Source organism: Gobio gobio (genome assembly GCF_949357685.1).
Source record: "Gobio gobio genome assembly, chromosome: 8".
Lineage (NCBI taxonomy): Eukaryota > Metazoa > Chordata > Actinopteri > Cypriniformes > Gobionidae > Gobio > Gobio gobio.
This window is the reverse complement of record NC_137114.1, coordinates 31,867,501-31,893,313: the sequence shown is the minus strand read 5'-3', so window position 1 is coordinate 31,893,313 and position 25,813 is coordinate 31,867,501. Positions and strand designations below refer to the sequence as shown.

The 25,813-nt window shown below is 38.3% G+C and overlaps 1 protein-coding gene across 1 annotated transcript in view; it reads left to right on the top strand.

Moving 5' to 3' along the window:
• Window positions 1-19,270: 19,270 nt before the first annotated feature.
• smtnl (smoothelin, like) overlaps window positions 19,271-25,813 on the top strand; it is a 20,216-nt gene continuing 13,673 nt past the window's right edge. Inside the window, exons 1-2 of the mRNA XM_079824275.1 lie at window positions 19,271-19,552; window positions 19,699-20,306. Coding sequence (XP_079680401.1) covers window positions 19,830-20,306 — 477 coding nt within the window. The 5' untranslated portion in view covers window positions 19,271-19,552; window positions 19,699-19,829. The remainder of the gene's footprint in view (window positions 19,553-19,698; window positions 20,307-25,813) is intronic.

Below are 25,813 nucleotides of genomic sequence, written 5' to 3'. Positions count from 1 at the left end.
GTACATTCCCCTTCTCACAGTACCCTCCTCATCTCTCTCACTCTCTCTCTCATCCCGGTTACAATGTCTTCAAATGCACAATGGGGCCGTTCTAAGAAACCTTAGATGTGAATTTAGACTCATGTGCATGTGATGACGGAGAAAAACTAGCTTTTGTTTTATCTCAAGGTTTGTCCTGTGGTGATGTTCGTTTGGCTCATTGGAAACTAGCGTGCCTGGTGGGTCAGCAACCAGAGGAAGGTCAGTTCTCAGCCAAGCTTTGCAGTTCTACGGAAACAGCTGCCCTGGGACCGTATGAGGCTTATGCTTTGAGAAATCAAGAGTCTCTATTACACCAACTGCATAAACGATGGGCTGCCTGCCCTTGACCCGTGATCCGTTATTAGCCCTGTCAGTTTCCATTCGACCTGTTGGCATTTCTAACAGCATTCGGCAATGGCTTGTTTTATTTTGGCTAATGGGTTGTCGAAGTTAGAAACATTTTTCCAGCACAAATGAATGAACCAAGCTGAGCTAACGAATGATTAGAGTTGTTTAACCTCTCCGAACCTTCGTGTGCTGCAATTGGCGACCATGTGGCCCTGGTTTCACCGCAGATGGGATTTAAAAACAAACAGGCCTGGTCACTCTGGGAGTTGGGGAGGCTGTGTAGTGTAATTCAAAGAGAATTGAGGGAACGGCTTGTTTTGTTTCCAAAGCCCAGAAATGCTGAGCCATGTGACTGCTCATGGTGGTCAGTACTCTGGGGAAATCAATAATGGCTGAACTGATTATTCATAGTTGATGAATAAATATTTCTCTAATGGACTTGTAGGCACAATGACAGGATTTTCAATTAAGCTGCTTCAACCAGTTCACCCAAAAATGAAAATCTGTCATCGTTTACTCACCCTCATGCAATGTACTAGCTTTTATTTTCACATTTTCAGTTTATTATTATTATGTAATATTTATTTTTAGCTTTAATAAAAATATAGCTTTTTTTTAATACTTCAACTTAATTAAATTTCAGTTAGTTCTCAAGGCAATATTTATATTATATTTTAGCTTTATTTCATCGTACAGGTTGGAAATGACGTGAGGGTGAGTAAATGATGAGAACTGTCTTTTTGTGTGAACTGTTTCTTTAATGCCATATTTTATTACCTCTATAGTCTGCTGTCTCAGACATCAGGGAGGATGATGCTTCATTTCGCCTTATTCTAGTCACCGGGAGTTGAGTTGTGGTTAAGTGTTTGTATTCAGAGCAAATTTGTTCTCCTGACTGTACCAGATGGTCTATTACTTTACAGAGTATCTGCTCAGCATTTGTCTTAGCAGACCTTATTTGTGTCACATAAACTTGCTAGACATTTGTCTCCCATAAAATTCCAGCTTTCCAGTAAATGTTTCAGCAGACACTTTTAGCTTTTCCCCTAATTCGTCACCTTATCATCAGGACTATTAGACTGTCTTTTAATCCTGTCTTATTTTCATCTCCATATGTCCCGCTCCCCCTTCCTGTCCTGTGTCTCTCTCTGTGTGTGTGTGTGTGTGTGTGTGTTTGTTTTTCCTGTGATGTCCTGGCCCTTTGGCTTGTGTGGCCTGTGTTTGAAGTCTGGTGGCGTGAAGATCCAAAAGAGAGACTTTCCCTTGGATTTTTGGGTTCTCTGGGGAGGGCACTGGCTTTACACTCCATCAGACCCCTCACATTTAATGGGTGGAATAGAATGGCATGGAAAGACTTCTGTGCTCGTCAATCTGTCTGAGGTTTCTGCCTTTTAAATTTGAACCTCTCTTGCTCGTCTCTCCCGTTACCGTCTTTCCACCCTCCTTACATCTCTACGCTCGGGCTTCTCCCTTTGGCCAGCACTCCCAAGACTAGCTGACATTACGACTTGTTTTATTTTTAGACTGTGAGATAGTTGGTTGAGACACTGTGTCTTCTCACAGCACCTATAATGACACCTATGATGAACACTGATATGCGTGTAGTAAAGATCAGGATGGAGATGTGCTAGACATCAGCGTCATGGTTATTTCATAGTTTGGGGATGTTCAGTTCTAAATAGAGGTTTAACCAAATCCATGCATGGCCACATCTGATTTAAGGTTCTTCACAGAGTGCTTCATCATTACAGACGTTGGGGTTAAAAGGGCCTGGCGAGCTGCTCTGGCAATAAAATGCTTGGTCTAAATACTACCAAGATATAAACAAGTTTATGGCTGGGTAATTTAGCGTGTTCACAGGCGTAAACATTTTAGCATCTGGAATATGATTTATACCATTCTGATAACTGTGAGACAAAGTCAAGAGATCATAGAAAAATGAGAGTTATGTCCGAAATTGCATACACTCTTAAATAGGTAAACTTCACAGCACTAAAAATGTATGTTTGTGTGTAGTATGAATGTAATCTGGACGTACTACATTCGTACATACTTTTTGCCTGATCTTTTATGAGAACTGTGAATTTGGACATACTTCTTTAGTCACATACTGTTTTTTGGCCGCTATATATTAGGGAAGTATGCAATTTCGGATAGCCTTGGTCATATAGCACATTTTCCACTAATGTATAAACTAAATTTATAAACTTAAAGATATAATAAACAATGAATAGCAGTTACTATAGTATAGACATTTCTTGAAACACAAAAATTAAAGTCATTTTTAATTTTATAGTTATCCTTTTAGTTTTTAAACTGAATGTGTTTAAAAGAAATCTCTTGTGTTCACCAAGGCTGCATTTATTCGATTAAAAATAAAAAAGTAATATTGTGAAATATTATACAATTTAAAATAACCCTTTTCTATTTGAAAATATTATGAAATGTAATTTATTCCTGTGATGTCAAAGTTGCATTTTCATCCTCATTACTCCAGTCTTCGTGTCACATGATCCTTCAGTAATCTGATATGGTGATTTGGTGCTCAAACAGCATTTATTATTATTATCAAACAGCTGTGTGCAATTTTTTTCGGGATTCTTTAATGAATAGAAAGTCCAAAAGAACAGCATTTATTTGAAATAGAATCCTTTGTAGCATTATAAATGTCTTTACTGTCACTTTTGATCAATTGAATGCATCCTTGCTGAATAAAGGTATTGATTTAGTTCTTTTTGGTGGTACATAATGTTACAAAAGCTTTCTATTTCAGATAAATGCTGTTTGTTTTTGTTGTTTTTTTTACTTTCTGTTCATCAAAGAATCCAAAGAAAAAATGCGCACTACTGTTTTCAACATTGATAATAATGCTAAAATGTTTCTTGAGGAGCAAATCAGCATATTATAATGATTTCTGAAGGATCATGACACTGAAGACGGGAGTAATAATGCTGAAAATTCAGCGTTGCCATCAGAGGAATAAATTACATTTAATAATATATTCAAATAGAAAACAGTAATTTTAAATTGTACAGTTACAATAACAGTTTTAATCAAATAAATGCAGCCTTGGTGAGCATAAGAGACTTCTTTAAAAACTTTAAAAATCTTACAGATCCCAAACTTTTGAATGGCAGTGTATATGTTCCCAGATGTGTCAACACATTATTTTGATAGACTTAAACAAATCACTCCCCCCCCCCCCCCCTTTTTTTTAAAAATATTATATTTATTGTAGTGTTTTCAGGGGCCCGTTTCAGAAAGGAGGTTCAACCAACTCTGAGTTTAAACCTGAACTCTGAGTTGACTTACTCTGAGATGGGAAACTCTGAGTTTTGGGTTTCAGAACAGCTGAATTGAGGTAGTTCAATCAACTCTGAGTAGACTGACTCTGAGTTAAGCTCATGCACTCCAACTATGAAAAGCCACGATCAATGGAGCTCCGAAATTACGATTCACCATGGCAACAGCACCCAACAAAAAGACGTTTGCATACTTCCGGGTCAATACACAAGTTTAATTATTAATTATTTTAATTAAGTTTAATTTACATGGTATCCAAAAGGCAAACAAAGAATGTGGCAGCAGCTAAAAAAAAACATAATTCAATCAGGAAAAGCTTTAAGCATAAAATGTTCATGGGTGTAGGTTTAATGACTTTACAAACATTTGACATATTAAATAAATATTCAGTGTCCAATGTGCAGCAGCTTTTCCCACATAGACCCTTTTCATGGTGCTTTAATGGTCATCAATATCGTAAATCCTGCAACGTTATTTTTTTTTATTTTTAATGTATGTACATTTATAACACTAATACTTTGTATTATATTACTTTTACATGAAATTACAAAAATCAAGTTACCGCTGCTGTGAGAGTGTTTCTAATACAGCATCTATGGGAGTGATAGTTAAAATTAACATCTTTCTCTCTTTTCACTGCAGTTATCAATCTCACTCTAATTTTTCCATCTTTTTGAAAGTTGTGAAATCACTATTGTGGAGTTTTTCTTTTGCTATTTGAGCAAATGGAGACACAAAAATATTTATTTAATGTATTCTCTCATTCACCGCTATAAGAGTTAACCCAACTATGACGACTTCAGTTTCGGAAACCCAGAAATGTGAAAAGGGTCTATGCTCTTTCACATAATGAAATATTCTCTGATCCCACCTGTTACATTTATTAATCAGGGTAATGACATTAACATTTGACTTCTACTCTCAGGCCAGCCAAACACCAGCACCACTGACAGTTGAAGAGGAGATGGAGGAAGAATATTAACACCCAACAGGAAAAAGAATAAAGTATTTGTAGGAAATAAAGATGACTATAAAAATTTTTTAATAAATGTATTTAACAGCTGTGGTGGTGGTTATGGCATATATCTCGTACTACCATCTGGCAGCATCCTTCCATCCCATACAGTAATCAGTTTTCAAAAAGTGTGATGATGGGAATATGAGTGTCATCAATGCGTCCAACCACTGGAAATCCTAAAGGAAATTCTAATTATTAGGATACTTCTAGAGGATTATCAAGTGAACGTCAGGATCCTGTATAAAAGGACATGCCATTTTTGTCACTTTGACAGTGTCCTCGTGATGAAAATATGAGCAATGAATGTTCCTGCAAAGAATGCTTTTCTTACTTTGTATTTTTGTCAAGTGGCAGATAATTTAATTTGGTTTAAGTAAACTTCGCTTACTTTAGATTTAGATTAAATTCATAATTTTTCGATATTTATACTTGAAATACGACCAAAATACTCAGTAAGAAAATAATTTGTGCAGTTTGAATGAATGAATTAAGTATTTAAACACTGCTGGTGCTTTAAAAAGGGGGAGGAGAACGAAAGAAACTCTGGGTTTACCAAAGAAAACCTGCTCCAGACCAGGTTAGGTTCACAGAGTAAGTTACCGTGGTAACTGACTCTGAGTATAAGTTACCTCTCTTTCAGAAACGGGCTTGACTTAACCTGCTTTCTCGGGTTTGACATACCTCCCATTCTGAAACAGAAAACCCAGAGTTTCCCTTATTTCAGGGTTAACCTACTCAGAGTTTTCACTTAACCTCCTTTCTGAAACGGGCCCCTGCTGATTTACAGATATATGGACAATACAATCACATGACAGAAACAAACAACTAACAAAAAAGATTCACGTTTGCAGTTAAAGCTACACTATGTAACTTTTCCGTCCACTAGAGGTCGCCTGTTCAAAACAAAGGCGTAGTTTGATGACGGCACGTTTGAGCGCAGAATCTCGGGACATGTGGTCTTCACCTCACAGCCGGTGGGAAACAGTCAGGATAGGACTCGGGCAGAAATCATGTTCATGGATGCGATTATTAACGTTACTGTAGTCTGAAGCAGAGCAGGACCGAGTGTTGTGGAGCTGAGCAAGGCCGGAGGAGCGATTGAAGAGCGGGACTGTTATTATGGCATAGTCGCTGGCGGGACTTTTATTATGACACGGTTGCCGGCGCCACTTCCTCTTTTCCAGTCATGAGTTTGAGGTAACGCAACTCTGTTTATCGTATTAGATATATCTGAGTGTGTTGAAAAGGAAGTTATGACGTTCGCTCGGCGGCTGCTATGACACTTGTTCACACTGCAGTGAGAGTAAAGTGTTTCACTGAATACAACCGGAAACCGAGGGTGACGCAATCGACAGTCGACTCCCTCACACGCATAGCTCACACGCATAGCTCACATGTCCCGGTTCTTTGGTTAAAATAGCAATTTTCTCACGATTTACAAATAGTTGAAAACATTTGGTATGTTCTAAATACTCAACTGAACAAAATATATAACACTGGCCTAGTAGTTTCTGGATATTTTACTGCAAAAATCCTACATAGTTCACCTTTAACGACAACCCCAAACACAGGCAAGGGAAGATTTTAGCCCAGCATGACATGGATAAGGTTTTAAAAATCACTTTAACGAACTGGAATGACCCCAAAGCATCCTTCAGGTGAATTAAAAGGGAGGGTGAATTTTTTATACAAGATGACATTTACAATCATATGCATTTAATTATACAGTGAGCCTTTGGGGAGACGGCTTTCTAATAATATCAGTCCAAGAAAAACTTAGTCTGAAGATCTATTTAAATGGGTTGGGAGTTTGTCTGAAAGGGGATCTAACACATCAACACATGGAATCATGAGAATGACATGAATGAAAATGGATATGGCATATAAAGGTCTCAGGGAGCTCAAAGCTTGATGATAATAGCAACCATCGCTTTGATGTAGTGTTTATCGGTTAAGTTGATAAGCATGCATGCAAGCAACATATACCTAAACTCACATCGCCTGAGGTGGCTGTTGTTGTTTTTTCTGTAAAGCGCAGAGGCAGAGAACAGAAGGGGTAATTGTTCCACGCCGTCTGTGGAACAAACCTGTGGATCCATGTTAAATGAATGCCAACTAAGAAAACAAAACCTGATGAAAGTGCTTAGCTGAAACAAAAACACACCTTTGAAACATTTAAAGGGTTGAAGATAAGAGAAACAGCCATGTACCTCTACGTGCACACACACACACAGCGTCCCTGCTGCCTTATTAGAAAATTGGGCAGCATATGGTGTTACACATGTTTGTGTAGTGCACACTCGGTCATGATGTCATGGGGCAGACATACTAAAATGCTTAGCAATCGTTCAAAGCTTAGACCATATATGATTATGCTCTCCGAGAGCTGCCAGGAAATATCGCCAGGTTTTTCCTTCAGTCATTTGGCTCTCCAGAGGCAGAGGTGATTAAAGATGAAGCTGTCAGCTGAAAGTGAGCTTCAGAAAAAATTTGACGCCACAAACTGAGTGATGGCTCTCTGACATCCTCACAGCTCGCCTCTATATCGCAGCTCTATACTGTAATTTAAAGGCGGCCATCTTTATGTCTCTGTTATTTCATAGGAATCTGCAGTAGGGAGGATTTTAAGATCCCAAATGCGTTCCCCTGCTGAGCTCCTATAAATCTGTGACTGTCCTTGAATGTAGTGGATTCAAAGAGTGGTTTGTTGGTAAAATACGTCATGCTCTGCATTTGATGTTTTTCCTGCTTGTAATCTGATTCCTAATGTGGTGTGATTTGCGCAGAAATGACTAAGGAAACAGATTCCTTTTGGAAGAGAAGACCAGCTGAGGGGTCAAAGGTCAGGATCACACACCCTCCCCTGCAGCGCTACACGAGAAGGGTCAGCGGGACAGATTCCCAGCCATTAAAAGAGGTAGGGATAGAAAAGCCTTGCTGGCCACTGCCCTCCCCTGACCCCTGTCTGCTCGTATGTCTTGTGGACCTAGTGCAGAGAAATGAAGTCATCCACACCTTTTTATCAGGTCTACTGGGGCCCAGTCATTTTCTCTATCTCTTAACCTGGTCTGTCTTTTCTAACAATGTTTATCTTTCTCCCATTAGTCATTGGTGTTTGTGTGCCCCTGTCAGCTCAATCAAGTGTGTTTGCAATATAGACACAGTCATCAATAGCTCTGGCGCCCATCGTCTGGTGTTCTTTCTTTTCATTTAATATGTAGAATTTTATTGCACAGCTCTCGGAAATACTTAATGTTGATTGGTCAGTCACAACATTCCATGCTCAAATATTTTTGCATAATGACCACATTGTGCTAGTATCTCGTAGTCTCATTCTTCTCACATAATACAATTTTATTATTATTGTTTGTTTTTTTTAACTCGTCAAAATCATGCCCATTATTCAATAAATAAGTAAGTTAATAAATACAGGCAGGGGCATTGGTTTTTCTTATAATTATGTTAGTTGATGTAGCAACTGATCTTTTCTTCCACTTTTTGACGGACAACCAAGTGAAATGATTGTTGAAAAAGAAAATAATGTAGGGTGGTCAAATCTAAATGCAAGCTTGAAGTCGATTGTAAGAAAGGAGGGACAAAATGATGGAGAAGTTCGGCGTATGCCAACAGAGTCTGTCGCTGACATTTTAATAAATAATTTTTTTTTAAATTATTATTTATTTTTATATTATTATTATTATATTTTATATAATTATATTATTATTTTTTATATAACTGTTTCCAGCACTATCATTTACACCACAGAATGAAAGGTGATTTGAGATGTGGTGGAAATGGTATTTGTGTATGACAGCAAAAATGGCAGAATTGTTCTGTGATGCATGTATATTTATGACTTTATGAAATTTTTACAGGACCACAGGTCCAAAAGTGCCCATAGCTAAAGAAACACATAGAAGGGTAGGTCTGGGGACCAGAAGCAAGTCCAGTTATTACCTCTACTCGCTCTAAATCTCTCATTCTCCATTGTGTGTTTTGTATTTGAGCCTCCTACTGCATCCACCACGGGGTCAGAGGCAAAGCACGTCCAGCACAGTCGCCTCACAGTCACTGGTGTGGAGATGTAGGGAATGGACTCCGAAATAATTGGACAGAATGTCTCGGAGTGGTGTGTGTGGGAGAGCTCTGCTGATACTCATCCTGCTGCTCATCATTCATTTTCATTCATACAGGGATTACGTCTACAGGGAAAAGAAAGACATCATTTTTCAACACCACTTCTTTGTTCAAGTCTGCATTCGACTGATCCAGGATCAGAGACACCTACCAACAGCTGAATTTATCTCTGACCAGTGTAAGAAGCCAACTTCTACCGACACACTTTCTTGTCTCTGTTCAGCTCTCTGTATTATGTCTAATCTCCTGTACCACTGCAGTGCGTCAGACCCGTCCACCGGGCTTATCATGAGCTGTGACAGACGCCCAGCAGTCGCCACATCCCTCCAGCACAAGCCCTGACCTCTCCGACCTGTCATTCCTAACAGTAGACTGGATCACCACCACACATGGTTTTTATCCATATAATAAAAACTCAATGGGGTCAAAACAAAAATGGACAGATTAATTTTACGGACAGAAGAGATACGTAGACATCCTTTAAAATATGTTATTTTGCGTTTCACAGAAGAAAGAAAGTTATACAAGTTTGGAATGACATTTTTGGATGAACTGTCACTTTAAATTCTACTCTAAATTCTACCCCTCACTGAAAATGATTTGTGTCCTACAGATAACCTTTTCCAGGCCCATCCTGCTTCTGTTGCTATCTGTCAGTGGGTCTCCCTTCACCTGTTAAACTAGACGTTAAAGGAGATGAATGTTCTATATTAATAGCACCATTCATGCAAGTCAAGTTAATCAAGTTTTGTAAAATCACAGAATAAGCACAATCTAATGCAGCCTGCTACATGTTGCCATGTGAAGTCATCCAGGATAAAATAGATCTCATTAATTATTTTCAACTATATATATTAAAAGTATGGATTCAGTAAGATATTTTTTAAAGAAATGAATACTTTTATTCAGCAAGTAGGCATTAAATTAATCAAAATTGACAGTAAAGATAGGCATTCATTGCTATAGGAGAGGAAGAATTGTCTCACTAAATCATCAAAATCAACAACATGTATGTTAGACCCTATAACGACTTAAGCTACTAAAATAGATGCTTCCAGAAGTCATAGATCCTCTTCTTAATATTATAAATCCATCATTGTCATTAGAATACGTACCAAAAACCTTTAAGCTGGCTGTTATTGTACTTTTTTAAAATTACAGATCTCAAATCTCCTTTTTCTGTCAAAAAATACTAAAGGCAGTATCCTCACAACTTCCTTTTTAGAAAGAAATTGTATCTGCAAGGATTTCCAGTCAGGCTTTAGACCTTATCATAGTACTGAGACTGCTCTCATTAGAGTAACAAATGATTTGCTCTTATCATCTGATCGTGGTTGTATCTCTTTATTAGTGTTACTGGATCTTAGTGCTGCATTTGATACTATCGACCACAACATTCTTTCAAATTCGTTGGCAGTAGTGGAATTGCATTGGCATGGTTTAAATCATACCTATCTGACCGGTTTCCATTTGTAAATTAAGAGGTGTCATATCGATCACAAGTTCAGTATGGAGTACCTCAAAGCTCAGTACTAGGACCGTTTCTTTTCACCCTGTACATGCTACCTTTTTGAGATATCACTAGGAAGCATTGCATTAGTTTTCCCTATTAAGCTGATAATATACTCAGCTCTATATTTCTCCACGCCCTGATGAAACATACCAATTCACAAAATTAACTAAACGCAGTTGATATAAAAAATTGGATGACTAGTGATTTCCTACTAAATTCTGAAAAAACAGAGGCTTTAATTATTGGACCAAAAACCTCCACACTTTATAACCTAGAATACTATATAAATTGAATAGCTGCACTGTCAAGCCTTCGTCATCAGTTAGGAACCTGGTTGTGCTCTTTGACACCAATCGTTCACTTGAAAGCCATATTTCTAACATCTGTAAAACTGCATTTTTCCATCTTAAAAATACATCTAAATTACAACATATGCTCTCAGAGAAAAATATGCGTTTGTTCATGCGTTCATGACCTCAAGGCTAGATTATTGTAACGCTCTATTGGGTGGTTGCCCTGCACGCTTAATAAACAAACTCCAGTTGGTACAAAACACAACAGAGTTCTTACTAGAACAAGGAAGTATGCTAATGACTTACAAAGCACTAAATGGTTTAGCTTCTCAGTACTTGAGCGAGCTCTTAAAGCATTATAGTCCTTCACGTCTATTGCAATCTCAAAATTCTGGCCAGTTGATAATACCTAGAATATGAAATCAACTGCAACTTCCTTTTTAGCACCCAATCTCTTGAAAAGTCTTCCTAGCCTTGTTCAGGAAGCAGACACACTCTTGTCAGTTTAAATCTAGGCTTTAACCAGGCATACAGGCTTTTTTGAGCACCAAATCAGCATATTAGGATGATTTCTGAAGGATCTTGTGACAGTGAAGACTGAAGTAATGGCTGCTGAAAATTCTGATTTGGCACCACAGGAATAAATTACATACAATTAATATGCAATTTATTTTACAATACACAAATTCACACGATATGAAAGGCTCCCAAGTGTTTAATAGTTCTATATATTATAGTCTTTTTATATATATATATATATATATATATATATATATATATATATATATATATATATATATATATATATATATATATATATATATATATATATATATATATATATATATATTTTTTTTTTTTTTTTTAGCAGAATATAAATGACAGCTAATGTATAATATTTAAGTATACAAAGTTTGCTGTATAAATTTAATTGGTGGCACCAATATGAATATATCACTTGTGTCTTATAATATTTCACTGTATTTTTACCAGGGTGCATCACAGCTAATGAGATACAAAGCACTAACTCTTGCTGGAGGCTGATACTGTAACTGCAGTGGCAGGTGTATGAGTGATTACATACATTTGGCTCTGATCCCTCACAGGTGAGCACATGCACGTATGCCACGTCAAAGCCTGTTATTGCACAAATCAGTAACACTTTCGCTCTGAGCTCACAGGCCCGCTGTGATGTGTTTGTGTTCTGTCAAAGGCTGATTTGTGTGCAAAGACTTCATCATGCTAATGATATGTTGAAGCTCTCACTCTCAATGTTCATTCCAAAGCCTCTTTGTGGTCAAACAATTAGGAATGTTACACATACTCAAACACACAGACACCTAGTTTAATTCACCTGGAGAGGCCTCTGTGCTTCAGCCTGTAAAGGGCCTCTCAACCGTCATGGTGAATAGCTCACACCAAATGAAAGATTTTACAAGGGCTTGCATTCTCTTGCTCTCACACAAGCCTTTGTTTGGCTGACTGTTTATCCAGCACTGCTTGGAAATAAGCAGTATTGGAAACTGGCGACTAAAAGAATAAAATATTAAAAAATGTAGCTGACTTTCTATAGCATTTTAGTGAAGTATTATTAACTTTAGCTTTGGTTGAAGTTTTATATTATTATATATTATATTAATGATATTATATTAATTTATTATATTATATATTTGTAATTTTTTTTTAACTAACTTGATATCAAACCAATTTTGGCAGACCATTTCATTCATTCTGAACCAGAGGAGATTGATTTCATGCTCTCACAAACCATTCACTTACACACATCACGTCTTGTCCACTCTGAAGCTGAAGAAATGCCCTTGCTGGGGGAGAGAGATGGAAGCCATATAACAAATAGAGTTAAATATAGCCTATTTTCATTTTATTTTTTGATGAACTCTTTTGTTTTTCTTCTGTTTTAAACCACTATCGTACATGCTGACATCAACCACTAATAGAAAAAATGTGTTTTTCTTCCCTCAAGTGAGAAACCAAAATGTACACTCTCGGCACAGCTCATGAAGCTCTCATCAGGAACACGGTCAAATAAGCTGATCATTACGCTGTCCAAACCACTCCAGATGAGCGCACATATCCCAGCTCATCGCTCTCAGCATGGTGACACTAATACCAATGATGATTTTCCAAGTGCACTGCTTTGTATTTTTGCATCTGTGCTTGCGTGCATTATAGAGTAAGAGGCCTCTAACGGTTAAAGAGAAAGAATGATGTCATGCAATATGAGGTTGCTGTAGGGCAAAGGAGCCTGGGAGGTTTTAGCTGAGTTTCGGTACAGCAGAGGAGATTGCAGAAACAATAGATGGATATGACAGAAAATGTGTTTTGGCTTGTGTTGCTTTGATTACATCACTCTTACTTGCTTCCTAGAAAATCTATCATTGCTAAAGTATTATTCTTGGCATGGGCTACAGACTGATAGTTCCTGCTTCTCATGAAAGGGCTGCTGCTTTGCAGAGAATATACTCATATAATATACTTTTAATATACTCATATACACTACTGTTGAAATGTTTGGGGTCCGTACATTTTTTCGTGTTTTCGAAAGTGTCTTATGCTCAACAAGGCTGTATTTATTTGAGCAAAAATACAGTAAAACAGTAATAGTGTGAAATATAATCACAATTTAAAATATACATATATTAAAATGTAATTAATTTTGATGGCAAAGCTGAATTTTCAGCATAATTACTCCAGTCTTCAGTGCCTTTAGAAATCATTCTAATACGTTGATTTGATGCTCAAGAAACAGTTCAACATCATTGACATGAACTTCACAAGTTTGTGTAAAACCTGAGATGATCTAAAGAGCTGACATGCGGCTGTGTGTACAAAGGAGTCACATGATCAGTGTTTAACACATTTACTTACTTGCTTTTGTGTTAGAAATACTACAGAATCTTTCATATTTCTGAATAATTTTACGTTAGCATCCTGCATCCTTCTTTTGTTTCCTGGTTTAAGTTAAATAAATCCCATGTTTGAATGTGGTCTCAAACTTTTGGACCCCACAGTTTTTTTTTCTGATGTTCTGATGTTTTTGGTTTAAGCTTTTTTCTCAACCCTTAATGTAATCCAAATGAGGTGACCCACTTTCCAGCAAGCTTTCATTGAACACTATCATTCCCCATTGTTCTGTGTAAACGTTAGGTAATGTGTAGCCTCGTTTGCACCAGAATGACAAACAGACTATTTAATTTGGAAGGAAATTGTGGTTTTGAGACATTAAGGAAACGAAATATTAACAAACCACAACCTAAATCCAAACGCGATATTAAGTCATTGTGCAGCGGTTATAATTACTCTGCACTTGTTGTCACAATAGTTTCTGTTTACTTATTCGTTTAAAGACAAAGCCCACTTAAGACATGGGTCATTTCATGGATGTGATGGAGTTGGAATCACTTTCTCCTCTGCAAAGTCTTCCCAGCAGACCACTAGACCACGTTTCTACAGAAGAAAAAGTACAGTGTTGACCGAAGGGTTTAACTGAATCAGGGGGTAATTGCGTTGCGGTGAGTTCTGATGTGGTGTGGATATAATCTCATATTCCTCTCAGGCATGCTTATGTGTGTATGTATTTGTACGTGTGTGTGTGTGATTCAATTGATAAAAGAGGCTGTTGATGTGTGTGTGCAGCAATGGAGATCAGCAGAGAGCAGTGAAGTACAGCTCAGTCAGCCCATCCTGGCTGTTCGAAGCAAAAGGGGCTGTAATTATCCGGAGCCAGTCATCTCAGGAGGTCGGCTGGGGTTTTGGGAATGTGTCCCCCTCCTCCACACCTCTGTTCTTTTCACCCTTCAACCCTCTTTCCATCTATCTCCCCCAGCAAGGGCATTTCTTCAGCTTCAGAGTGGACAAGACAGGCCGCTCAGTGTCCACCTCAGTGATGTGTGTAAGTGAATGATTTGTGAGAGCATGAAATCAATCTCCTCTGGTCCAGATATGCAATATAATCACATTTCAACCATAACTCTTGTCCCAGCTCAGCCTGCCAAAACTGTCTTTGCTTATGCCTCTGAGACAATGCCAAGAATATCACAAAAATAACAATAAATCAGTTTTATTGTTCTCTCTCTCTCTCTCACACACACACACACACACACTTGGCACCATGTGCGCTTAATTAAATTGACTTTCAAGTGACTATGACATCATCATTTGGCTGTTATTCTTTTGGACGTGTTTGGACTTCAGGGTTCCCATGGAAACTCTGATGTAATGGCCACGCAGACTTGTTTTCAGGAAAACCACAACTGACACGTGGTGAAATAGATGTGCTTTTGTGTTTTGGAAGGATCGTTAATTTGTCAACAGCTATCTTGCAGATGAAAGCCAGACAGGGTTAGGGCATTGTTTCACTCAAACTTCATCCTTTCGACTGATGGTTTGACATTTTCTCAACATGAACAGGATGCCATGGCTGAATGTGGTTAAGGAACCATGTGTTTCACAGCCTTAGTGGTTCGACCGGTGTGTGTTAAAGTTTTGTGACGTAGAATTGATAATTTGTGGTTTACTCAACTGCTCTAGTTTATGTTTACTACATGTTTCCCACCATGCCCCATTCTCCCGAAGAAGGACAGGCTGGTTATTTTAGGACGGCACCACTGATCCATAAACAAAAAGATCAAAATAGTTGATATTAATGGTAATATTTTTCCACATTGCAACAAAAATGCTTCTTCACTGTTTTTAAAGTAAGCTTAAATGTCCTTAGCTAGTGTTTTACAGTGCTAGTCTATTTCAGGCACGTCAGCTAGGCTGGGAGACCGGCTTAAACCAGATAAGACCAGCAAACCAGCACCTAACGTGAAAATGGGACTTAATGCTATCTCAAAACGCAGCCAATCAGAAAAGTTCTCTCTGTTTGCACATTCACTCATAACTCGCTGCAGCTGAAATCGTAAAATTCTTCACAAATCTCGCATTTTCGACACTTCCACGATGCTTTAACAAACAGCATGCTTTTAATGGTTTATGTTGTGAAACTTGAGGGATTTGTCATATTATATCCCATTCTAAACTTCCACAATCTCTCCTCATCCATATCTGGGGCCGTAATCACAAAACATTTTACCTTACAACTAAGAGTCTCCTAAAGAGCAGTAAAAGTTCTTAGGTAAGAATTTCCTTTTAAAACCTATTAACAAAGCTGCTGAGACCAAGTTTTACTTAAGAATGGAGAGAAGTCTTAAGCTCAGAGAAAGGGCAGGGTTGACCTCGTTGCTATGGATGATGTCAATACTAACTATGCACACAGTGGTTGGCTGATAGGGGAAGGGTCTCTGTCAGTGATTTAATCATAGAAATATAGAGGGTATGCATTGGCGTCACTTTCCTGCTGGAACACGCCCCCTCAGCCGGACTGAGTGGCAAAAGAGCTGCATGACTGGAGTTAATAGGGGGAAACTGCGAAGATGCGAGCAAAACAAATGATTTTCTGTTTAAATGAAAGGTTGGACTCGTTATAAGTGTTCCTTATAAAGATCCAGTGATCCATGGATATTAGCATGCAGCCAGGAATCGTGTTTCCTGACATTTATATGAGCCTGATTTATATATATATATATATGGGATATATATGAGATCTAAATCCGGGTTATCACTTATATCAATGTTATATAGCCTACAGACAGTGTATCGTCATACCGTTAGTCATACCATATCGTCATACAATACTGGTAAAATACAAACTGATTGATATGATGATATTTTATAGTTTGACGCTTGTTGCGCCACTAAACATAGAACTCATTCTTGTTTTAAAAAATGTGACGTGTAGCGGAACCGGAAAAGAGCTTTTTTCCCCAAAATTTTAACATCCTTTAAATTGGCACAGCATCTGGACACGTGCATGTCATATGATGAAAAACAGTCAGACAAAATGATGCTGTCATATTTACATAGAAAATCAATTAAAAAGCTGCGCAGTAAAGCGCAAACCTATTATAGCTGTTATAGTTGTTTGTAAACTGTGGATCAATTTCAGCATAATTACATGATTGCTGAAAGTGTTGAAAGTATTATGTGTCTTTCATGAGTAGACACCATTGTTTATCTGACTTGTTAGTCTTGTAGGAATTTGTCAAAATGACTGTATACATGAGTATGTTTAAATCAGACATAATCTTACACTGTAATTTAGTGAGTCATATCAGGATCGTATAGCATGCAGCTGCCATTTCCCAACACCCAGAGATCCCTGGGGCTCAACAGCTCTTTAGGAAGAATAGTTATAGTTATAGTTGTGTCCTAGATTTGTCTTGGTCACATCATTCTCTCGTGTCAGTGTTGCAATACCTGTGCAGGTTATCTCTATCACCGATTCCTCGTCAGATAAGAGGTCTTGCATGAGCATGTGAGGTCTTGCATTGGTACTTCTCAGCACTACTGATCCAAAAAGCGTGTCTGATTCACTCGGCTCAACTTTTCAGAATCACCACTCTGTATCTTAGATCAGATAAGGGTGAAATGAGAGAAATGGTGGCTGCATTAGATACAATAACAAACTGCCAGGGAGAAGCACGACATTGTGCCGTTCCTCTATGCGCCTGCTGCTGATCCTGAGAGACATTTACAGCCCATGCCTGACGTGAAAGTCTGACATCATTGCAAGATGGAAATCATATTTGGAAGGCTGATGGGGGATGTAAAAAACAGCTGCTTCAGAGTCAGAGAATTTCCAGCAAACTTTGAGTCATACGTTGCAAGATGAACTCTTGAAGAACCTAGCAGCAGATATTTAGATCTGTCTAGATCAAGATGTCTTGTGGAAAAATGTATTGATAACCCATTCCTCAGCGTGGCATCTTCCTCTTTGACTCATGTGTGTAGCATTCACTCACAGCTCTGTTATGTAAAGTTGATGAGCACATGCCCAGTGTGTACAGCTATAAATCACCTCTGCTCTCCCGCGGCTTCCAGTGTTTACAGTAAACAGTGGACTGGAATGTAAAGTTATTTCAGTCCGTTGGCCTGGATTCATTGTAGTGGCTGTGCCACAGGCCGTTAGTCCAACCCAAAGCCCCCCTGTACCTCATTATCTAATCAGGCCTGTTTGCTCTGCCTGGGTTCTGTTCTCCACCCACAAAAGACAAACACAGACACAAACACAACAAGCCCACTTCCTCCAGATCCATCATGCCCCTCTTTTCACCCTTAACAGCAAACTCTTGAAATCCAATCAGCCCCCATTTTGTCTATAGACTGATTGATCATGACAAGACGCAAGGTCAGTTTGGAAAGAACAAGACATTGAACTCTTAGGAAGTACAAAGGAGAATTCTCAAGGGAATGACCTCCTTGTTTACTACTTTAAATTGAGTCCAGTTATTGTATTAAAATGAGAAGGCAGGATTCCAAAATGTTTTGGCAGGCAAACTAATGTGATTTTTTTATTCTTTTATTCTTTATTCATACTCATTCAGCAAGGATGCATTAAATTGATTCAAAAGTGACAGTAAAGGCATTTATAATATTACAAAAAAAAAATAATAATAATAATATATATATATATATATATATATATATATATATATATATATATATATATATATATATATATATATATATATATATATATATATATATATATATATATATATAAACTTTATATTCTTTGATTAATTCTGAAAAAGTGTGTCATGGTTATAAAAAAACAATATTATTTTTAACATTGATAATATGTTTCTTGACTTGATTTCTGAAGGATCATGTGACACTGAATGTGACTGGAGTAATAATGCTAAAAATTCAGCTTTGCTATCACAGGAATAAATTACACTTTAAAATATATTAAAATAGAAAACAGTTATATTAAATTGCAATCATATTTTACAATATTACTGTTTTTACTGTATTTTTTTATCAAATAAATGCAGCTTTGGTAAGCTTTTTTTTATTATTGACCCCGACCTTTTGAATGGTAGTGTATATTAAATATACTAGATGTAAATATTGTATAAATCTAAAATAATATATTTATTACAGTGGTGTATTTTATATAAATAGTATATTTCAGTATATTTATAAAATACTTAAAATAGTAAATATTAAATATAAAAAGTAGATTATAGCGTTTAATAACACTGAATCAGCCTAATTACATGAGGTACTTATGAAAGTCATTTTTATTTCCTAACCAAGAATCCAGCAACAAGAAATTTGTCTGTCCCAACTGAACTCAAAAATGCTGCATGATGCAACAACTTGGTTTCTGTTTCTGCAACAATGCATTAGGTAATCTCACTCCTCATAACTGTACATTAAACATCAAATAATATGTTCAGACTGGATGTGATTGTGTGACATCATCATGCAGCAGTTTCACATTCAATGTGGACAGACAAATTGCTTAATGTTGGAAACATTAGGAAACTTGTTAGGACAGTTTAAACCGCAAAGTATCACTCTTTACAGTGTAAACAGGTACCTTAAGAGTGCTGTCTTTATACTGACCTCAACCACCACACTCTGAACCCAGTGAAAGTGAGACAGGAAAAACACAAAAGGCGTGTCTGTTCCTCTCTGATATAGCACTGTGAGACAGTGGGACATGCTTGAGCTGGGGTAATGTGAGCAGTGGCCTTTATCTGTCAGGAGAGGGGAAAAAAGAGTGAGGAAGAGTGAGTGAGAGAGAGCAGAGACAGTGCACTGTGTTGTGAAAGTGGAGATTAATACAAATACAGTGGAAAGAAGGAGGGGGAGCCAGGATAAAGTGGAGCTCTATCTCTCCTCCTCTTTTCTCTTGTTCCCTCCCTCTCTCCTCCCTCCCTGTAGGACTGTAGGAGTAGTAGGAGTTTAACGTGACTGTGAGAGCTGTACTTTAAAACAGCACGGCGGGCAGAACACACTCACACACTCAGACACACTTACAGCAGGAAAATCATACTGAAACAGGTCTGTAAACTCACTCAATCAGTCACAATTTGAACATTTTCTTCTGTATTTTGTTATGCTGAGTGAGCTTTAAAGATGTTTTTATTCATTCAATAAGGAAATGAAGCTTGTTTCTGTCTTCTGACAAAAGAGTTTTGTCTCCACAGGTCACTGTTGTCATTTCCTCCGGATTTCTATGTGGATTTGGGACTTTAAACAATTTCAAAAGGGAAATATCAGAGACAGATCTCAATTTGTTGTTGGACTGTAAAGAAAGATACCTGGACTCACAGAAGAGATGGACGCAGGCCCGTTGGCATCAGTGGCCGAGGGCTCTCCAGAAGGGGAGACAGTGTGTGCCGCTTTGGCCCGCTATGAAACCACATTGCGAGATGCAGTCCGTGAGATCCATGTGGACGTCAGTGCTTTCAAGCTAGGCATTGAGCGGAGGCTGGAAGAGGCCATTCATGTGAGTGGACCTCTAGGCCGAGCTGTGGCGCAGCTGCAGCAGGAGAACCGGCAGCTCAGGGGTCAGTTAGAGGCCTTGACCCGACAGGTAGAGATGCTGACTGGCTCGGTGTGTGACAGAAGCGCACTTCTCGCAGGAGGATCGGCGCCACCACAGACCAACAGCAGCACCGCAGGGCATCAGTCTCCACCGTCTGTGGCCCCCAGTGTAGCGGCTCTGACCGGCTCTGCCAGCGGCTCTGCCTCCAGCCCCACCACCACACGTTTCTCCAGCAGAGCCACCTTCTCTGTCACCAGCAAAACTAACGTGAGTAGACATCTGCAAGAATAAGTGGAAGCATGACCTCGCTCGAGTGAGGTCATTTTGTGGAACTGGAAAGAATGAAGTGATGTGAGAAACCTTATGTTCGAAAACTAAATATTTAGACATATAGAGAAGCCCGGAGCTGGAAAACATATACAAATGAACTGAATGTTTGTAAAGGCAGAGTTTGTCTCAGACCTTTGGCTCAGTCTCTGACAAATGTGGAATGAGGTTTAGATCAATTCACAGTCATTTGCTGCCACCATTTCGACCTAGTATTTTGATGAAGCTAAGCCACATATGGCCGTGCATTATGGTTATTGTACTACGGTTAAGGGGGTTTTTACAGGCACAATGCAAGCAAACAATTTTGACTGCCAAGTAATATTTTTTGGATGTTTACAGTTGACAAGCTATTAATCAACTTGCCACATTAATATCAAATTTAGAGTTGGATCTGTTTTATAAAATTAATGTGTTTTTTAGACTGCAACGGCGACACAGGAGCTGCATCTAAAGTGGCTTACACTCTAAAAAAAAAAAGGTTCTATATTGCACAAAAATTGGTTCTTGGCTAGTAATCATAGGGGAACCTTTTTATAGGGGAACCAATATTGGTGCTTCAGTGGTTCTTCAGCGGTTCTTTTGCTAAGATGCTATATAGCACTGCTACCATATACAGAACATGTTAAGATATGGTGCTATATAGCACCAAAAGTGGTTCCTCTATGGTTACGACGAAGAACCACTTTTAAGAGTGTATATTCTAGAAACGAGACTGTATAATGCTGCATTAATGCATTTATACAGGAATTACAATTGCAGAATAATGTTATGAAATTCACATCATTCTCTATAGGGCACAGCTGATTGGTTCTTGCTGTATCAGAAGCCAATGAGCTTGTGTGCTCAACCTTCAAATATTTGGTTAGCATTCGCTATAGCAGTGCAGAGCGCTTTCAGAAACCCTCCACCTGTATAGATCTGCTACAGGTAATTCATGTATGCTATATTGTACAGCAGCAGCATGTCTTACTTGCTCACAGCGAGGTGTCGTGTATTGACAGTAGCAAATCCCGTACTTGCTCTACAGCAGCAATAACAGCAACAGCAGCAGCAGCAGCGTAGCAGATGTAATCCGCCAAGACCAATATATCAATATTGTCATATCCATTACCATGCCAAACACTCAGAGAGTTGTCATGACAGAACTAAATGAATAATATGAGCATATAATAAATGTGGAATTATGGAAATAAATTAATGTGGCTCCGATGCTGCATTTCATTTACCCAGAAACAAAGCAGCATATTTTGGTACGCCTTTTATGCAATATTTGTGCCTTTATGCATAATTTGGAGCAGGAACAGAGCCGCTTTCACTCGGAGCAACCATCACTTGCGTGAGTAAAGACTCCAGATTTTTATGAAATGACACATTTAAATTAAAAACAATCACTTTGAAATGCTCAAACAACCCAGATGTTTTGTTATATTACAGTTTTTCTCAGTCGCTTTGGTACATTTCTCAGATCAGAATTGAAATTCTCGAAACTACCTGTTCAATTCTCACATCATTGTGTCACTTGTGCACATCAAAAAAGCAGTTTCTCATTTCTTTGAACAAGTTGCAAATGCTTGTGTACATCCATGCAAATGATTATGTACAATTCTCTGCTGTTTCCAACATTATCAGTTGCTTATGTCATGTTGATCAAAATGTATTATAATGGGTCTCTGTTGAATAGTCTCACCCCCCACAACATTTAGGCATTAGTTCATAGCATAAGTCTTTACATGCAAAATGGTTGAACAAGTTGTCATAAAATGTCAAGCATATTTCTATACATTTCCGTTAGACGTTCACATTTCGACTTTTGTTTTTCCGGGGGTTTTTTTCTTTGTGCTATGCAGTGCTGTCTTTTCCTTTCTGTATCGCAATGACATGGTCTGTCAACAAATTACAGTACAAACAGTAAAAGCATAAATGTGAATCTTGTCCAGTCTCTTGCATTCAAACTCCCACATACACTAAGGTGTAACCTACAATTTACAATAATTGTCATCAAAATTTTAGCCATAGTTTACATCTGAACATCCCACTAGTGTACAGTTATATTGACAATATGACTAAGCAATTTGACTGTCTTATTCATACACAATGACACACGGACTTGTCATTCTGATGGCACTGACATGTTCATTGACACAGATATTTACTTTTGAGAGATGAACTAAGGATTTTGAGCAAGAGACTGGCTTTTGCAGGTAATCCATGGTGTTTTGCTATTTGTACGAATTGTTTTGAGAAATGCACTTACTGTTTTGCAAATGTTGAGGATGATTCGAGAAATGTACCAAAGCTACTGAGAAAAACTGTAGTACTGATCAAACGGAGAGGCCATTTTAGCAGATGTCCTTCATTCAAAGCATGTTTTATTGGATAGGTACATTTCATAGTTTGCAAACCGTAAACCCTCAAAGTTGAGGGTATACATTCTGAGATGCAGTTTTTGACATGATAGATGATGACTCTATTCAGGATTTAGAGACTTCAGCTCTATTTTATTTAAGGAGACTTTCTGTTGAGTTGAACCTGTCATCTTTAAGCCCTTACAGCTGCTGCCTGTGACAGGAAAACTCAAACATCATACAGTCGTCACTCATTAATCTCGAACTCTGTGCTATGGAGTATATAAATACTATCATTTGCATGGCATTCAAATTAAATGGACTTGTTCCATAAGGTCTTGTTTTAGATTTCTAAATCATCATAATTTTAGTAGCTGGGAGTGCAGTTGATTTTGGCTGTGAGTGAGAGTCAGTAGAGACAAGGAAGGCTGTTATCTTCCCGGCCACATCCACACCTGCCAACCACATAATGAGAGAGCTGCATTCTGGCCTTGTAAAATACTCAGAGACTGTTGTGGCAGGTCTGCGGTGCACTCCCTTTCAGTCCCAGCCTGCAGGAAAAAGTGAGCGAGAAAGACTGGAAAAAGACAGCGAGACTCCACGTGGGGATGTGTGCTGGCCTGCCTCCACATGGCTGTGCTGTGAGCACCTGCAGATATCATGAGATTCACGCTTTATCTCACGCTCTTCCTCCTGAGTCTGTCTGTCTCTGATTCTTACAGAGCCCTGTTGTACTTTCTGTTCTTGGGAAATAACAGTTTATCCTGGGCTCAATCTCAGACTGCCGCCACTGTATCTGTGGCATTTCTTGTTCTCCCAGATATCATTTTGTCTCACACAAAACACTGTCTCCAGTCCACATCATATCTTTATCACTTTCTGTCTACCGTCTGACAGACAGACTGACATACAGACATACATACAGACTGATTGATTGATTGATTGATTGATTGATTGATAGATAGATAGATAGACAGACAGACAGACAGACAGACAGACAGACAGACAGACAGACAGACAGACAGACAGATAGACAGATAGACAGATAGACAGATAGACAGATAGATAGATAGATAGATAGATAGATAGATAGATAGATAGATCGTGCTGTGTTCCTCTTCCTTTTCAGAGTTCATCCGGCCAGCGAAATGCCTTTTCTCTGCCCTCATTCTGTGCTGGCTCCGCAGAGGGGTCCTGCACTGCTGTTGCCAATTACCACAGCATATCTGTGGTTTCAATGGACCATTGTGTCGACTTTCTGCCTCATTTGAAGTACGTTGGGTGAGTCAGGATTTGAAGAACACCCAGGACATCTTCCTCCTTTCTTTCTTCGCCAAAATGTGGTGTAGATGTAGCACTGCCGGCTCCTCTGGAGTCTCTCGTGCTTGGAGGACAGGTGCTTGACTGGGAACCACACCTGTGGAGCGTGGTCTCACATTTGGCCCCGAGCACAAAGAAGACTCTGCCCTTCATTACTTCTGATGTGAATAAATTGTTGAGGGGTCAGTGGGTTATCTTTATTCTACTGTGCCTCAATATAGTCACTGCATTCTAAATGTCAGATACTTTGACTCCGGCTGGAGGACGTGCGTGTGTTCGGCTGCGCTTCTCTAGGGCAAGTGAGGGAGAGATTGGAGATTGGGGTGAGAGTAAGATAAGATTTGCACGGATGTTATCTGTGGAAACTCAGAACGCTTTTTTTTATTTATTTAGCTGCTCTACATTGCACTCCAAGTTAGCAATGCATCCCAGTTGGTGTTAGCAGCATTCTGTTGACAGTGGGTTTCAGAAATCAGAAAACGCTGTGTTCTACAATGTGTTTATTGTGCTTCATATTGTGTAAGTATTTGGCTAACGTTATTACTGTCTTTCTGAAATACTACTGTAAATCAGCTGTGGGCTGCAGTTTTACCTAAAAATGTGTCTATTAATGCAGATTGTCTGGAATTCTTACTACTTTGAGTAAAGATATATCTTTACCTCAAAGTAGTAAGAATTCCAGACAATCTGGAGACATCCTTTATAAAGGATGGAGAAAGATTTGTTTTGCAAACTTTAACGTTACATCAGTCATTCACGTTAGTGCTGGGCTAACATATGCACTGTTATTGATACAGTTCCCGCATGTGCACCGCAATAAATTAGAAACACACACACACACACACACACACACACACACACACACACACACACACACACACACACACACACACACACACACACACACACACACACACACACACACACACACACACACACACACACACACACACACACACACACACACACACACACACACACAGGTTTGTTGATGGACTGACACTTGTTAATGCTGACATGAGGAATTACAGTTGAAACTTATCATAATGTAGCCTACCTCAAACTAGGGCTGGGTATTGAAACAAATTTCTCGATTCGATTTTGATTCACAAGCTTGCAATTCGATTTTGATTCTGATTCGATTCAATATCGATTATTTTGGATATACAGTATATCAGGTATAATACATGGCAAATTTTTTCAAGGAAAACAAATCTCTTAACTAATGCTGTAAACTATGGGTGTCAGTTGTAGCCTACTATAATACTGAAGGCAAAAATGAACTGATTTGGATACAAACAATTAAATTACACTCAATTATGTTTTTTTTATAATAATAAAGTTTTAATAACAATTACATATTCATATTTCTACTCCAATTAGTTTTTTGAAATATAAACATTTAAATGGTGGCTGTCATAAAAACTTTACTTATTATTCATACATAAATTAAAAATTGAATAACATTAAAATTTATAGTACAGAATACGCTCCACTCTAGAGTTAATTTTTCTAGTTTATGGACACTGGATATGTTTTTTTCTGAGGTAAATGTGCCGTTACTGACGTCTTTCCACGGTATAAACACTGATTCCATGTGACATGATATGGATTTCAGTAAGTTGTACTCTATATTTTAACACACTTTCAGATGATCATTCATGTTTATTTCGTGCTGTAACTAGTAATAAGGCAGAAGAGAAGATCACTTCCGCTTCCCTTGAGCTGCGCCAGAGCGATCTCACAGTGCCAAAACGGTATTTATGTTTTTTAATTTCG